This window comes from Artibeus jamaicensis, unplaced genomic scaffold (assembly GCF_021234435.1).
Source record: "Artibeus jamaicensis isolate MK-2021 breed Jamaican fruit bat unplaced genomic scaffold, CSHL_Jam_final scaffold_833, whole genome shotgun sequence".
Taxonomy (NCBI): domain Eukaryota; kingdom Metazoa; phylum Chordata; class Mammalia; order Chiroptera; family Phyllostomidae; genus Artibeus; species Artibeus jamaicensis.
In genome coordinates, this window is record NW_026522056.1 from 26,810,715 (window position 1) to 26,828,655 (window position 17,941).

The 17,941-nt window shown below is 43.0% G+C and overlaps 1 protein-coding gene across 2 annotated transcripts in view; it reads right to left on the minus strand.

The window, feature by feature from the left end:
* NEIL3 (nei like DNA glycosylase 3) overlaps window positions 1-17,941 on the minus strand; it is a 37,076-nt gene that overhangs the window by 6,431 nt on the left and 12,704 nt on the right. The window contains exons 2-8 of one of the 2 annotated variants that reach the window (XM_037146532.2): window positions 17,148-17,275; window positions 9,416-9,550; window positions 8,934-9,147; window positions 6,276-6,350; window positions 4,611-4,777; window positions 3,394-3,563; window positions 1,579-1,996 (exon numbers count right to left, since the gene is read on the minus strand). In XM_037146532.2, the coding sequence (XP_037002427.2) occupies window positions 1,579-1,996; window positions 3,394-3,563; window positions 4,611-4,777; window positions 6,276-6,350; window positions 8,934-9,147; window positions 9,416-9,550; window positions 17,148-17,275 (1,307 nt within the window). The remainder of the gene's footprint in view (window positions 1-1,578; window positions 1,997-3,393; window positions 3,564-4,610; window positions 4,778-6,275; window positions 6,351-8,933; window positions 9,148-9,415; window positions 9,551-17,147; window positions 17,276-17,941) is intronic. The other variant, XM_053660007.1, reaches the window with a different exon arrangement.

Below are 17,941 nucleotides of genomic sequence, written 5' to 3' on the forward strand. Positions count from 1 at the left end.
ATTTTCCAAAGCACTAAGGAAATAAAAGTGTGCCGAGATATTCATCTGGGCACAGCAAATGCCACACTATTTTTAAATGATCACATCTCCTGCTTCCCACTGAAGCCACAGCACAGAGACGCCTGCTCAGAAATGGCTTTCTTTCGGGATGGCTCCCAGCTCAGACACACGTCACCGGCTCCTCGGTGAGCTTTCATCGGGAGATGTTAATTCGGTTCAGAAGGAGAAGGTGGTGCCCTGACTGACCCAAAGTTTGGTCCCCTTGCTTTTTAACTCAAATGTCTATCATTTGAGTATCGTGGACAAAAGTTACACCAGTTATTATAAATGATTATAAACAAAAAAATTTTTAAAAATCAGTCAAGGATAAATCCTCAGGATTAACTGATAATGAATTTGGAGTTGGGAGGGGAAACTTGACCTAAAAGCGCCCATTGACCAAAACTGTCTCAGAAATCTGCTAGGCTGGAGGGACTCCCAGATACTGTTCTAGGAGCATGCGTACACCAGGCGGTCCCTTCGCTCGCTGCCCGAAGCAGGGCTCTGGGCATCAGCCCAGGTCATCAGAGACGCCAGCAACCAGCATCCCAGAGAGATAACTTCAGATCCCACCCACTCACTCTCCCTGCTCACTCCCCACAGGCGAGCCAGGACACAGGACAGAGGACACTTCACCTTCCCTTCCCTTCGAAAATGCCCAATACACTGCATCCTCTTTCTGAAGGAAGGAGCCCTCCCCAAGGAGCTTGGGACAGAAAACTGTGGACAGCTGCCTCTCTGGAGGTACCAGCAGGCTGGACAGCCAGGGCAGGGGACCCAGATCAAGGACTAAACGAGGCAGGAAGGCGTGTAGACACAGAAGCAGTGTAGACAGGGAAAGAGTGTAGACAGACAGGGTGGGCAGCTGCCAATCATCATCACGGAATGAGAGATGACACTGTCATGAAATGCTCTGTATCCCGGTGAGAGAAGTGGGGGTCTTCTAGATGAGCGGGGAGCCTCCTGGCAGCGCATGTCTGCTTGGGCAGTGTTTGCTGATGGGAAGCACAACGCCCTACCTTCGGATGCCCATGCTCCTCGGGCCTTTTGGTTGAAAGGAAAAAAACACCACCCCACATGGCTGTTTGACATGCAGCCACTTTCTTTAGCAGAAATGTCACTAAAAGAACCTCGGATCCTTCTATCTGGAATCCACCTACTAAATTGTTGTAAATGGTAGTGTCCCTTTTAGAAAAACCATCTTTCATTGGAAGGAAATTTTTTAAAAAGAGGTAACAGTGGTGATGGATAACCAAGAAGATTACGGGCGATTTAAACATTTTTCTTTACACTGTCTGACTATCCTGTGTGGGGCATGTGCACAGCTGCAGTCTGAAAGGAACGACTTTCTCTACTTCCTCTCCCCTCCTATAGTGCAAGCTGGAGAAGCTAGAAGTACTGGACTGTGATCCTCTCTCGGGGTTTGCCCACCTGACCACCACCAACTCATCTGCCTTAGCCAGGGAGGATTTTTTTTTTTTTTTGCCTTCTTGAAACTTCATACAAATACTGTAAAGACCAAGGTGAGAAGCATCGTACCTGTTAGAAGGTCCAGGGCTGTGACTTTCGAGACTCGGCGATGAGTGGTGGGCTGTTCTCAGTTTCTTACATGCTGGACTGGATAACAGAGACCGAGGGTGGACAGTGGAGGGTGCAGTTATTGTGGTAGGTCGGTGAGTGGGGTTGTGGGCTCTCTCCTCGGAGCGGGGAGGTGTACCACCGAGACGAACGTCAGTGGGAGCCGAGCTTCCAAATTCCCCATGTGGTATCTGGTGTTGGCTTTTTATTCTTTCCAAAGGACTAGATTTATTGCTGAAATCAGTCAAGACGAGGGTTGTAGTTCCAAATGCAGTTTTCCTGTTGATCTTCACTTGGGTACCAGGTTTTCCAAAGCTATTACAGGGGTACTTCACTAAGCTGTTAGAGGCAGAATTTTCTTCCTTCTTCAGTATCCAATCTGGAAGGAGAGACAAGTCATTCTGTGGTATAAACATAATACTATTTGAAACATCTTTTCATTTGATTAAAATATTTAGTTTACTTATTACAGTGAACTACCATGTAGAACTAGTAACACAAAGTTAGCTTGAGCAATTCACAATTCATCTTCTGGTTAAGAAATGAAGCATGAAGTAGAATGTTTTCAACCACTTGGACTCAGAGTTGGGTTTAACAGAGATTTACACTTGCTTCGTATTTCCTTTGAGCACTTAAAGGTTATTCAGCTCTCCCTTCTGTTACTACTGGGCACAGCGTTAAGGCAGCAACCAGGAGGTGATTTCACTAAAAGCTTTAGACCAGAGGGCAGAGGCCAGCAGCCAGATGGTCAGGAATGTTTCTTTCAGTGACCATACAAAGAGAAAAGCTCATGGAAAAATAAGCAAAGATGAATTCCAAAGACTTTACCTTCATTCAAAATGTGTCCATGAAGCATCCCAGGATTTTAGAATCTGTACTATAGTATGACCTGTTAAGGCAGATTATAGTTAAGATAGATGTCTACCCTACTCAGAAAAAGAAAACAAGGAGAAAACAGCAACATGTGTGAAGGCGTTTCAGGATGTTGAAGTAAACATGGAAACCCAGGAGTGTGGTTTTCCCAGGGCTCTCTGTCGAAGGACCCCAAGGAGGGAGCGACAGAAAGGGCTCTGTCCCTTTCTGGCCTGCAGAACGAAACATGATATGACAGCTAACACAACGCGCGGGTCAAGGATGAACTTTCTCATGTCTAAGTGGAGAAAGAAATAACACTTGGAGAACACAACACAACAGACGCCGCATCAACAAGATGCTTCTTAATCGCAGGTCTCCTTGCAGGTTTTACTCTCTTCAAACACATGAAATTGTGAGCTACACAGAGTGTCATTTTGAAGGATTTCAATGAAATCAGTACAATTGTCTGAGTAAAGATTTTAATAACAAGGGGTAGGAAGGATAAAGAGGAGAAAAAAATTCCGCCTTTTTCTATTCCACCTGCAGAGATATTCTTACAGAAACCCTCCCTTTCAATTTACGAAACACTTGGGCTGAATAACAAACCCCGAAGTTGCTGAAATCTGCATGAAGCCAAGCGTTATTGAATAATTCATCAGCACCAGTAGAGAACAGATGTGATCATGTCAGTTTTTTGAGATACAAGAGGCACATACTTCTTTAGCTCAAGCATGTTTTCCTCCCTCTCAACAGAATATTAGCGTGGTTTACACACAGAAGCTGGCAATTCCAGTAAATCTTTCAGAAAGAAAGCATTTCCCTTAGTTAGGAGGTATCAAGATAGGACCAGGAATATACCTGACTTGGGAGAATTAAACCTCTTTGAGAAGGAATGAGTCCCAGGCCCAGACTCAGTCTTACCAGGAGGCCTGGCAGTCAGGCAAGCATCGCATGCGGTGGAAGTAGGCTGGTTGACGAGTGTGCAGGCCGCGCATGCCCAGTACGCCTCACTTCTCCCGGCCACGTGGTCCACAAGACGTTGCGTTCTGCTGGACGTCTGGCCGAGTGCAGTGATTCTAGCCGGCAGCTTGCTGTAGAGAATGTTTACAGTGGACCACTAGCACTGTGGCTAATGCTTTGTTCTTGTACATTCTTAGTATTTTAGAGACTACTCTGCAGAACACTCATGCATATACCCAAATGCTACATGTTTATTCTTGCACACAAGTTCGAATTATCTCAACAAAATGCTTTCACTTGGGCCTTGCTGGTGGCCGTGAAAGACAGAAATACCAAATCAAAGATTTTATTCAAACAGTTGTGGTTGTGTTATTTTTTAAACCAACTAAAAATACCGGATCTCATTACTAGGAAGCATGTCTCAAATAATGTTTTAACCAAGTGATACTCTTCCCAAAGCAAAACTACAATATCTTAACTCAGCCAAATCAGGGGAGAGAGGGAGGCACGTGGAAATTCGAGCATGGAGAATAACAAGAGCGAAGAGTTACGTTTCCGTGATGTGCCTCTAGAATTTCTCGACAGTCCCTACAAAGCGCCATTTCAGTTAGCTGTTCCATAATGGTGGCCAGCATGTCTGTGCTCCTGTTATTTTTCTCGTTGGAGAAAAGAGTTTCATGTTGAATATCTAACCAACAGATTAGTAAGGAAACAGCAAAAGCAGCCCTGACTTTTGGCCACCCGTGTAAATCATGCGTCTATACGTGGAATTCTGACCTGAGTTTTCACCATAACCCACGCTGCAGTCCTTGGCGAGGCTCGGTGTGAATCTACTGTTCAATGCACAGCCCAGGTCCACGGGCAGGCGTCTCCAGTTACTGATACATCTACACCTGCTCGCAATCACTTTACAAACACGTTAAAGCCAAAGGCTGGGTATTTCCATCTGAGCTAGAAATTGTCTACTGAATTCACAAATGATCCATCCAAACAATGACCTTTGGCTCATTCTGGTTCTTTGATGATGGCTTTTCCTATTTCCCTCCAAGGGCTCAAACACGCCAGGTTCTGTCTTCTTTTTAATAGCCTGATAGATAAATTCAGTTATGTTTTCTTATGAATGGCCATTTAGTCAGCGGGCTGGGACCATGAGTACGCCTGACAATTACACATCTCACCATATGTCAACTTGTTGTGGGTCTCCTTTCTGACAGCGAGGACAGAAGTACGTCATTCTGTGATTGTCCCCTAAGCGACACACAGTTATTCTGCAGTGGCACCGACCGCAGTCAGGACGCTTATAAACCTTAAAGTGTTTAGAAACAGTAGATCCCGCTTTACGGCACTAAAAACAAACAAATAAACAACACTGTAATACCATCTATAAAACAGGGTTGCTAAGGTAGCTAAAGACAAGTTCTTGAAAGTCACTGCTGAAAATAATTCTTTAAAAACTGTAGTCCATATGTCCCTACAATCTTTTCTCTCACCTGAGAAAAGGGTACTGACAAGATTCAGCAACACTTGTCAACTAAGACTTGTGTGAAATATAATGAAGTCATTATTTGATTAATTGTTAGAGTTGAAAATTGTTCTTTGAAAAGCTTTACTTTCTTATCTACAGGGGATATGAGTTCTATGATTTAAAATATCTTTCATGCTTTTACGTGGTGTTTTAAAAAAATTAAGCATGATTATGTAGTTAAAAGAAAAAGACTAGGTTAGCTTTAAATCTGATTATTTTCAGAACGCTGGAGCTGCACTTAGTTTCAACAGCCAACAGAAAACCGAACGAGACTGTCTTCTCTGTCGCCCCGACCAAGGAGAGTTTGCAGTTTTTCATCCTGCGGATTCACGTAACCAAGAAGGTGGACATTCAAAAGCTGTCTTAGAAAAGCACCTGGTCCATTTTGGTATAAGTTCTATTTCAAAGGACACTGAGTACTCTCTGTCACAGTTTCAGTCTGCTCACACACATTTAAGCTCCTACAAAAGAATATTTTGGGTTTGCATCAGCGGTGTGAACATTTGAAAGCCCAGAAATATGGCTCAGCATATATAAGCTAAAAATCATGCAAACAGCTTACATTAATGTAAGCAAAGTACTGAAATACCCAGCTTAATCTGGGCAGAAAATAGGCAGTTGTCTATAATTGTTTCCTTGGGAGAATAAGTGAGCATATATAATACTAAAATAGCCATAGATACCTGAGGCAGATGTGTAAAGCAAGGGGTTCGTTAATATGGTAGGCCAACTAATGAAGAATCCCACAATACCTGCCTTTTTGAACATAGTGAAAATAAAAATTTCAATACAGGAAATAGATTGTAGAGAAAAATATTTGATTTTTTTAAAAGATAAAATGTGTTTATTGAACTCTCTATGTATCCATATATGTGTATGTGTATATATATGCATATATACAACTTGCAAAATTTGCAGTTTACCAAGAATTTATTTCATGCTCAAAACAGTCTTTGTGGTGATAAATATTGTCCCACTTTACAGCTGAAGAAACTAAACTTAACGTAAAGGATCTCAACCACACAGAATATAGTGGTGAAATCTGAAGGGAGGTCTATTCAAAGAAATTCAGTCAAGTCAAAGGCTAACAGAGCTGCTCCCAACTTGGCACAAAGATACTTGAATGCAACAATAGACAAGTTTGGGCTGACCCATGACCTAAATTGCAAGATGTCCATCAGGCCCCTACCCTGGCACTCTCCATTATTGCACTTCTACGCTCTTACCACTAGATGGCTACACATCGCTTTTACTTTTTTGGTGTCATTGAGAGGGAAAAAACTGACATTTTACGTAACTGAAAAATATTTGCTCTTACCCTGTAAAAAAGAATGCTGAAATCACGTATCATTTTCACAAGGTGATGGATCTGTTCATCTGTTAATTGAAAAACCTTAAAATAGAAAAACAACTGAGGAGAGTTTCATAATTCGTTCACTATAGAAAAACAATACCACTTGCCACCTAATCACCTAAAAGAACTGTAAATAGATTTAAAATACATACCTATCCTCGAGAACTCCATTGCTCACATACCTATTTAGTGCCATTAACAGTGGTTTTATTTTTAAGTGACAGTACTACAAATAAAAAAATCTTATTTATAAATAAATTTTTATTCCAAGTTCAAGTATTTATTGACTATCTCTCCTGTACAAGACATGCAATGTCCCAGCACTGGTCATCAGTCAGCGTCTTGCTGGGCTTGCAAAAATACTAGAGAAAAATAATAGAAAAGAGAAAGAAGGAAGCAAGGGAAAATAGGCATAAGAGTAGATGACCATCAAGATCACCACCAAGCTTTCAAAAGACAGGAATTTGTACACACACAGGAATGTCGAAGTCCTTGCTAACCCAGGGAAAAGCTTGAAAACAGGCCTGGCTGCAGAATGTCTCCTTGACGCAGCAGGCGTAAATCTGTCACCCTGGCGGAACTAACGTGTGGCCAGGTGGGTTCAAGGTGTCTGCAGAAGAAATTCTGTCTGATACCCTGAGCTTGCTGTAGGTATAGGACGATATCTATGGCTCCATGTAGACCATTCTGTGTGGTGTGGGCCCAGCCCCAAGTGGCAAACATTTACTGGAAAGTTACTTCCTAAAATCCTTGCTAAACCTTCCAAGGACCACTGTGACCGGTTCAACAACTTTTGCCTTTTCACGTGCAAATATCCCTCTTCTGTGATGTGATTCACGGCATTGGCTCCTTTGTTTTCTGTGAAAGGTAACCACCTAAAGCAACCTGTGCATAGTGAATGAGGACCATCATATAATGTGCGGAGGAACCCAATAAAGGCCAGTCACAGCAAGGGCTTTTGCTCCTTGAGAGAAAAGCCATACTGTCCCTTTTCCTCCATGAGACTCGGTAGTCTGTGTGAATGTCTCATTCCATCCATAATGACCTGGGCACTGCTGGCCAGGGTCCGCATCAGTTCCACACAAAAGGAACTCACTGATCAATAACTGTAAAACCGGAAGTCACCTAAATCATTCTAGAAGTATTATATACATTTTCAATGACTTACTTTAATTTAAAACTTAGGAACTTCTAACATTCATTTTTTCTTACCCTATCTTATATACTATATTCAGTTATTCCTTGAAATGTTCAACTACTTTTTCAGTAATTATACATGTCATTTTTAGGGGGCTAATGGCTAAGTTTCAGAAATGCCATTAATATTTAAGCCCTCAGACATTAGAAGTGAATGATCTTTTGCTAGATGAATATCTGGATGAATGTGAAGATAAAAAGTAAATTATCGGTTTATCATAGATTATAAGAATACTGTAGGTAACAATACTCTGAGTTTTTTTTTTCCCCAGAAACATTTTCCATAGAGGTCTAGGTGATTTTTAAAGGCCTGTTGTTCAAATTGTTTCATTGTTCTCACATTACAGAAACCTGAGTCGTGTGTTTCAAGTGTCGCAGAGCAAGGCTCAGTGAAGAACTATCATTAATTGGTTTCTTTGAAAACTTATTTTCTACTGATTTGGATTGCATGAAAACTGTCCAGGAAATAATTACACAAAATAAAAAAAGGTGTTTTTGGAATCGTGTAGAAAAAATGACTCAGTAATAGACACCAGTTGGGTCTGGACCAAGGTCGTAATGGACATAGCTTCCCAGGAAACGAAAATATATGTATCCCTCCACCTGGCTTCAGGTCCAGCCTCTGTGACCTTGTCACAACTTTGTCCTGTCTTCTGCAGTTTTAACCTCTCCACTTCTATCCATATTTTTCTCTCAGTGTATAAATAACTTCACATCTCTCCAGCTGAAGAACGAAAGAAACAAGAAACCCAGTCCTTGTCCTAACAGCTTCCTCTAGAAGTCTAGTATTTTCCCCTCACTCCAAACTAAGCTATTTTTACAAGTACTCGTAATGCTTCTAGTGTCTCACTAAGCACTCATTCCTCAGTCCCTGCTACCTGGCTTCCATTCTTACCATTCCACTGAATCTGCATTTTCTAGGAGTCAGGAGGGTCTGTTGAGCCTGCATGTAATGTGCCAGATACAAAAGGAACGGTGTGAGCTGAGGTCAGTCACACACCCCACATATATTCTTTCATGCCAACCCTGCGCCAGACACTGCATCCTACACACTTGGGTACCTCAGTGAATGGAGACACACTGGCCTCCTAAGAGACTGCATTCTCGCAGAGGAGAGAGATTTTTTGAACAGGAAATATAACAAGTAAAGAGTACACAGTGCTTGAAAGTGGTCTGTGGTGTAGGGAAAATAAAAAGCAGAACAAGTGATGGAAGCCTGGGTGTATGAATCGGGAGCGGGAAGGCAAGAACAGTTTTAAACAGTGTGGGCTGGGTTGGCCTCATACATAGAGACTGACGTGAGCAAAGACCTCTGACACCGGTTTGGAGAGAATGTTTCCACCATGCAGATTTAAGTGTTCCATGTGGGTCCCTTAACAGTATTTTTAAATACAGACATTATTTTAAAAAATACATGTGACCTACCTGCACCGCTGGGTGGAGACCACTGTCAAAGAGAGCTTCGTTTTTGATGATGTTCCCCACCCCCGGCAGGACTCTCTGATCCAGTAACACATCACAGAGCATCCGTCCCATCTGCTGTTTAACCTCTTTTTCAGCTCTGGGGAAGCTAAATTTAGGCGAACACACATCTAATCCTTCCATCATTCGTACTCTTTGGCGGCTTTCTGCTGTGTTTCTATAGGAAGGGATATAAGACACATTAATCATACGTCTGGTTACGACTTCACAGAGCATCACTGAAAATGAGCTTTTATAGAAGTATAACCCAATGAACTCTAGTATCTGAAGGCTCTTTTAAGATGAGCTTTTATCAATTTTAAGCCATTAAAAAAATTCTATGTATGTGTTTATTTCCACATGTGACACCCCAAACAAAACTATAGATTCAAGCCTTAGATTTTTGAGGCTGAAGCACTTTTATTTTACTTTATTTTATTTTTCACCTGAGTTCCACTGAGGAGTCAAAGAAACAAACCAAATCCTGGGTGAGCTGGACTTCCAACACGGGAGAAACTCCACTTTTATTTTTATGCTCAAGTGAATTAATTGTGATGGAGCCTTTCATTCCGAAATGAATCCTGAAACAAAATTGAATCCTTTTTGAGTGGTAGGAAGCACACCATGTATCAGATTTCTGTTCCTACTCTTCACTTTCTGGGTTGTAAGCAAACGAATGTTAGTCAGAATAGGCACTTGGAAAGGGCAAACGATGGTAGCTAACATTATATATTTTTCTGATATGGCTTTGTATCTCTATAAAAACTAGCAGATGTGACAATTGGTTTTTCAATCTGCAAATAAAATAAATTCTTGGAGGAAGAATAAGGCCTCACAAATAAATCCAAGAAAACAGACCTTATTCTATTCTTCTTGTCAGATGAAACATCTTTTATTCCCAGAACAGTCTAGCATCCTTCAGCTTTTTCTCGGGTTCCAAAGCTTGGGATGAAATGAGGCTAAATTTGAATCACCTACAGTTTGTGTTTTTATAAATTCTATAAAGCCACTAACATTCAAAAGTTCTTATTTCTAGCCACAATGGTTGGGAAATGTTTACCCACTCCAAAATGGTATCTTAGAGTTTAAGGCACTTAAAAGTCTTTTCATCTCCCCTGCTTTATTCTACATAATAAAATGTTTTGCAAAATTTTACACATCAAAAAGAAAAACTCAAAATGATATCATCTTCAGTTCTCCTAGTTTTCTACCTTTCTACCAATTCTTCTACCTTTACATGTATTGGGCAGAGGGAATTTATAAATATTTACGGTTAACTAGAAAGCCACAACGCAGTGATAAAAAATTCATAACCTTTCAGTTTTTATAGGATTCATTAGCATGTCCAGTTTTTAAAAAAAGGAAAATGGCTTTATGAGACCTCTGATGAAGATCAAAAGTGATTCTTAAGATGAAATACTGTGTTCTGCCTTTCAAATCCTTCTCCTTATAGCTTCGTCGAGTTAATAAATATGGCTCTTTTGGCAGCAAATGTTACTGCTTGGTGCTTCTAATTCCAAAGCGCCGTGTTATAGTATTGTACAAGGTTAACTTTAAAAATGTGGGTTTTAAACTCTGTATGCCCTACCATCAATCACAAATGCATTTCACATGCCCGTAGCTCTTGACAGGAGAAATGTGTGCCCGTAAGGACTCCATGATTTAGTTTATGGAGGTTCGGCCCTGGTGGAAGGCGTACAGCTGCCATGCCTGAAAACCATCGTCTCTAGAATCTTTCCAGCCACATGGCTCATAAAGGGGGTTCTAAATCACTTTCTATAATGAACCGCACCTACATAAAAACATCAGAAAGGCTGAGACCCAGCTCAGATGCAGGAGTTGTCCTGGTAAGAACCCTGAATCAGGAAGTACACCTTTTTTTGGTCGTCTACATAAATCTAGCCCATTTAGGGGAAAATGTGCCTAGAAGGATTACTTTTCATTTTGTTTTTATTAAATAGCTAAACTGTGAGAACTGAGCCCCAACAAGCCAACAGATTCTTCGTGTTCATTGTTAAGGCCCTTTCAACGTCCACGGGGAGAAATCTGCATGGGGAGAAGGGCTGAGGCGCCATGAGCATGTCTGGTGTCGGGACCATGGCCACCCAGTACAGAGCTCGCCTGACATTCACATTCGAGAGCTAAATGTGCTTCTCCACACTCCTCGTTATAATAACCTAGTGTGGGGACTTTTCCTAATTTTTTGATTGATTGATTTTAGAGAGAGAGGAAGATAAAGTGGGCAGGGGGAGAGACATCGATTTGTTGTTCCAATTATTGATGCATTCACTGGTTGATTCTGGTATGTGCCCCGGCGGAAGATTGAACCTGCAACCTTGGCGTATCTGGACGATGTTCTAACTGACTGAGGTACCCAGCCAGGGCAGGAAATTTTTATTAGAACCTTGTTTCTGTCTGTTGATCCTCTCAAGTTCCCTCCACCCCTCCCATTCCCCCATCCGATGGGCCCCCAGAGAGCATTCCCTGTGCACAACTCGACTCTGGAGGACCAGCAGAATGAAAAGCCGCCTGTCCCCGGAGTCTGGCAGGGGGTCAGCTTTGCACAGAATCTTGCAATGATGCGGGGAGACTGTTCCCCCTGGGAGACAGGAAGGAAACTCGGGGACTCGGACTCCCCTGTGGCAGGAGTGTGTGGGGTGCGCTGAAAACCGAGCGCGCACTGCACACAGAGAGGCCAGTCCCCGCCTCGCCAAGCCCCGCGCCAGCCACAGAGCAGCCACAAAGGGGCAGGAAGAGCCGGAGTTTCGGACACCATGGATGCGGTGAAGGCAATCAGTACACCACAAAACCTGAACCAGACTCAACTGCTGTCAGACCCACTCAATCCCGCACCCTCACGACCTCCTAGAAGGTGCGTCACTATTTCTGAGCTGCAATATTATGTTCTTCCAAATGTGACACCTAGAATTCAAAAAAAATTACAACACACCAAAAAGTAAGATAAAGACATAAAACCCAATGCTCAGAGACAAGTGGTCAACAGAGCCGGACCCAGAGATGTCCCGGAAGTGGAAACGGGGCAGGAAACTTAGAATCAGTCTGAAAACTTAAACGACTCATTGCGGAATCCACGCCCGGAGAGTGTGCCGAGACGCGGTCCCCGCCTTCCACGGGGTCACGGTGGTTTTACCGGGGTGTCACAGCACCGAGGTGCCGTGTTACCGTGGTCACGGGCGTTTTTGAAAGTGTGGCGCAGAGGTGTGAATGACACCCAGACTCAGAGCCGCAGCGGGCCACAGGCAAGTCGTTCTCTCCTGTGCCGCCAGTCACAGGCGCTTAGCTCTCCATTCAGGACAGATTCCCATGTGCCTTCAAAACTGGCACAAAAAGGCACCAGGAAGCAAGACTCAGCAAATCTACAAATAGGAATTTATCCCGGAAACCACTAAAATGTATGCAAAGAGGTTAACTTCAGAGTTATTTATGAGAGTGAAAAATAAGGGAAAATGCTAATCAGCAGTAGTTGATTAAAAAATGATGGTAAATCTGCCCTGGCTGGTGTGGCTCAGTGGCTTGAGTGCAGATCTGCAAAACCAAAGGGTCACCAGTTCGATTCCCAGTCAGGGCACATGTCTGTGTTCTGGGCGTGGTCCCCAGTTCACGGACACGTGAGAGGCAACCACGCACTGATATTTCTCTCCCTCTCTTTCTTCCTTCCTTCCCCTCTCTCTAAAAGTAAATAAAAATATATTAAAAATATGATGATAGATCCCTACGCTGGTACACTTTGCACGTATATAACAAGGTATGTGTACATTTCGATGTTGACTAACTGATAAAATATGCATGTTATGTGTAATAAGAAGCCAAATGTAAATGAAAATTCCCATTTATATACAATTATCCTATGCAATATCATATTATAATCCATGCTATGCATGAATACATGGTTTACATACAACTCATATTTTATGTATGATATTCACAAAAACTGTCAAGAGTGATTTTTGGGTGCTATTTATTTCTGCCTTTACACTTTTTGGAACTATCGTAATGTCGTACAATTCACGTAAATAACGTTCAAACTGGGGAAAATTTAGAATAAAATCATGCGTCTTCTGGAAAGAGGCAGGAAAAGGAGAGCAGCAGCCCCGCGGCCCTGGCGGTGGTCGGGTGCAGGTAAATAAATGAGGGGGAAATGCCTATGTTTTCTCCAGTTACACACGGAAGCATGTGTAGCTGAAACAGAAGAAAAAGTTACCATTTCAAAAACTAAAATATTTAATTTTCTGCCTGACATGACTTTACTATTCCGCTTTTTCATTCATTCAATCATTTATTTGAAACGGAGGTATTACTGACATATATTGAGGTATAACGTAATATATAACATTTTATTACTTTCAATTGTACGACACAATGATTCAATGATTGTATACATGCAAAATAAGCGCAATAAGTCTAGTTAACATCCCTGACCTTACACAGTTACAAAAATGTTTTTCTTGCGATGCAAACTTTGATGATCTATTCATTCAGCAACTTGCAAATATGCAGCCTTATCAAAACTACCATCACCACGCTGTACATCCCATCCCTGTGACTGACTTAGCTCATAGCTGGAAGTTTGGACCTTTTGATAGTGGTCAGCTTCCTTAAGTACAAGTGACAGAAACTCCACTCAAAAAAATGTAGGCATCAAGGATTACTTAGTAGCTCATGGAATCGCAGGAAGTGTGGAAGATTTCAGTGGCAGGGAAGGCAGGAATGGGGCTGCATCTCGGGGACAGCAGAGTGAGGGCCTAAAACGCCGGGGAGGCTCTCTCTGCTGTGTGTGGGCTGGTTGGTCTAACCCGCACCTCGCACCCTCTTCTTGACAGGTGAGGCACTCAGCCACCTCCCAATTCTAGGGCCTCAAATCCTCGGGTTCCTACATCAGAAAGGTGGACCCTGCTCGCCACCAGGTCAAAAAGTCTCAAAAAACTATGGTACATTTACGCAATGGAATTCTATGCAGCAGAAAGAAAGAAGGAGCTCCTACCCTTTGCGACAGCATGGATGGAACTGGAGAGCATTATGCTGAGTGAAATAAGCCAGGAGGTGAAAGACAAATACCATGTGATCTCACTGTTAACAGGAAGCTAAACAACAAAACAAACAAGCAAGCAAAATATAACCAGAGACATTGAAATAAAGAAGAAACTGACAATAATGGGGGGTGGGGTAAAGAGGGATAATGGGGGGAAAAAGAGGAAGGGCCATCAAGGAACACATATAAAGGACACATGGACAAAACCAAAGGGGGGTAGGATCAAGGGTGGGAAGTCGGTGGCTGGGGTAGAGGGGAAATGGAGACAACTGTACTTGAACAATAATAAAAAATGTGAAAAAAAAGTCTCAGGGAAAACTCAAACTGAGTACAAGAGCAGAGGTTAGTAGGATTATATTAACGTCAACTTGAATTCTGTGCTTAGTGTAGCCAGACAACCAGCTTCCAGAACGAAAAATGTCCCCAAAAGACAAGTGCGCTTGTTGCGCAGACTACAGTAGGTACTCACTACTAGAAGGTACAGAACTTAGTTAGCGTCTTTATCACACTTCTTTTCTGGCTAACCTGTGAAACGACAGATTACAAAACCTATGTCTAAACTGCAAAACGCTTTTGTGAGCAGCATCTGATGGATTCCATAAAGACTTTTTTTTAGCACCCTAAAAAGAATTGTCACATTATCTCCTGCATATCTGTCTGGAGGATCATATCACTTAAACTGCAATAAATTGCAAAATCGATAATGTATAAAGCTTCTCTAGAATGGCAGAGCCTCTAAAATATTTCAGACATAGTCTCTGAGTATGGATGATAATTGCTAACATTTAGCGTCACGCACATCACAAACTGGAAATAGTGAAGTGTTTTGGAAAGACAGATTCATTAAAAATATATATCTTTTAAATGTTGGTGCAAGATGGAACAGCTGTGTTCATCTTGATCGCCAAGGGCAGCTTGTCGATGGGTGTGTCTGGGTGAGAAGACACACTCACCCCCGGGACAGGCGATATTTGCAACCACACTTCAGTGAGATTGTACTTGGCAGTGGGACGGGGAATGCGTACATTTATTCTTGCTTGTCCTTTATTTCTCAGTTTGCTCTAATGAGTGTTCGTTACATGTATAAAAAAGTGAAAAATGATTTTTCTTTGTTACACATGAACTTCCATACAGTGTTCAGAAGAAGTATAGGTATTAATCATACCTACCACAACTGCACACTTAGAACGAACGCGTATCTGTAGCACTCTATACATAGTGCTCTCACAAGCACTTGAGCACTATGATGCATCTTTGCAGAAGACCAAGAATCTCTAATTTGCATCTTTGGATACCCACATGGCACCGTCTCTGACAGAGGGCTATTCCTGACTTCTAGATGCACAAGCAATGCTGCCTCCCGCCCTCCAAGGTTCGTGGCCTGCCCTGTAAGAGGCACTCAAACCCATGGGCAATTTTAACTGTGCAAAGCTGAGCTCTCAGGGAAAACTGTAAGCGATCATTAAGCACAAGCATGTTTCCAGCTATAAGCGCCCTAAAGGGCAGGCCAGCCCTTTTCCTGGGCAGGAAACAGAAGTCCAAAGTCAAGACTGCGTTTCTACCTCCTGCCCGCAGACACGCAGACTCACACAACAATCCCATTTCTGTGACAGTCCCCATGCTCCCACAAAACACGGGCTGGTGTGCACAGTCTTTTAACTTCAATTGTGAAACAGGCTACAGTTGATTTTAGGATACTCAGTTCATATTCAAACAACTGATCTGTCATTGACCTTAAATTGTTATACCAAACAGTCATTAAGGATGTAGGGAACTGAAAGGAAGCACCCTCTACACTTCTCCCCAGCACACCCTGAGATACACCCTTGGGGGTGGCACCACTTCCTTCGTTTGGAGCCACTTGCCCTTGTCCCTTTCCTGACAGTCCTGCACAGAGAAATGCTGCCCCTCGTCAGCCTGGTGGGGAGCCCGGGAGGGAAACCACAAATAATGGGGGGTCAACAACACGTCAAGGTTTGCACCTGCCCTTACAGGATGCCATCACGCCCGCTCTGCTCGGCCCACCCCAGTGACAGGTCAGCTCCAAGTGTGCCCGGAGGCACATGCTGATGTTGTCACCTCCAGACAGGAAGGGACAGTGCTGTCCAAGGGCAGCCGCTGCTGACAGTGAGGGACACCTCCAAGGACAAGCAGGGACATAAATACTGAAGTCCTCTAAGCACTCGGCAGATGAGATGCAATAAATAACAATCCTATCATCTCTGATTATCTCATAATATAGTCATGTATCGTCAACTCGTGGCCATTCTTTACCTTCAGTTAGAAGCATGGAGGCCAGTCATGAGACTTTTCATTTAAAGAAAAGATTAAAACTGTTAAATATCTTAAGGAAACATCCAGCACATTCAAGGAAGCAGCGCCAGTCCTTACAGTTTGCAACAGCTTAGGCTGCACTCCGAGAAGACCGAGATGGGAGAGGCATACTCACCCATGGGCCCTTTTTCGTTTTTCTGCAGAAGTGAGCAGGGGATCATGCTCCGCCAGTGACATACATCCCGACATTTTTATTACTAAGCCAATCGGGGCAGGAGATGGAGCGGCCTCCCCTGCGCACAAGTTAGCAATGAGTTTCTGTAAGCACTGTGGGACAATGGGGAGGCTGTTCCCTCCACGGAAAGTTTTTGAACTCTGTAAATAAGTTTCTGTCTCCGTTCCAGGCTTCAAAGAAAGAACACAGGCAGAAAAATGTAAAGATATCAAGAGATACACTTAAACCAAGCTAGGAGCTGTCATAAATATCAAGAAACTGATGTTGCTAATGCAATAAACATTTGGTACCACGAGACGGGAGAAGTGCCATGTTAGGGGGTTTGGAGGAGAGCAAAGCAGAGCTGTGTCGCTCTAATATCTCTTAGGAGGCCCTCCAAGCTGATGCATTTAAAAAAAAGAAAGAAAGAAAGAAAGAAAGTGACTAGCTCTCCAAGTCACGATGACATCACAATTTATTCTTCTGCTTACTGCTTTCCACGATAGAATCTCAACCTCTTCCGTTAAAGCACTCTTAAAAGTGGAGTATTTTCTATGTGATTAACTGTGACACCCAGCAAACTGTAACCCTACCCATCGTTCAGCAGAGAGGCAATACGTCTGGTACAGGTTTGTCTCACCGCAAAGCCTTCGGGCCGAAGTACAGGAAGAGCTCCTTCCCCAAAGTCTCCGTGCCGCTGTACACGGACCCAGTCAACAGTCTCTGGGCGTGCCGGCTGGAATCCGCGTTCTCCCTCACTGCAGCAGCCTGGCAGAAAATACATATGGAAACACACAGAAACTCTGAACAAAAGTATAATTTAAATCTTAAATGCATTTCTATTCCTTCCTGTCCAGGTGCACCCCAACGAGAAGCATTATCTGCAGTAAGTCAAGGTAATCGGCTGTTTACGTACATTTTGCCAAATTATTATGCAGGCCTTTAAAAACAGAGAGGCCAAAGAAATTAGGTGACCAAAAAGTAATCAGCACACGATCACAATGAGATTCTTCCAGGACAGCATGTTCTCCATAGATGAGAAGGACACATGGTGTGAATGTCTTGAAACTGTTACAATACAGTCTTCCCTTTCCACATGTATAGCCAAGGTTCTCGAGGGAACAGTTAAGAAGGGTGGTTAACACATGATAAAATATTCTGACCTGCACTGATGAACTCATAAGCCGGAAAAAAAATCGGCAGCACCCAACAGCCAGCTCTCCTCAGAGAGGCATTTATGGAACCTACACATAGAATGAGAGCTTCACTGGTCTCGGCCGCGTGGGTGCAGGGGACCAGACAAGTTGCGAGCCTGGCTCAGACTCTAATAGGAGGCCTGCTCCTCTATCCCTCCCCAACAATGTTAGAGTTAAAGGGACGTGAAACCCACTACCCCTTCCCCTCATCCTCACGTAAAACCAAAGTGTGCGTGTT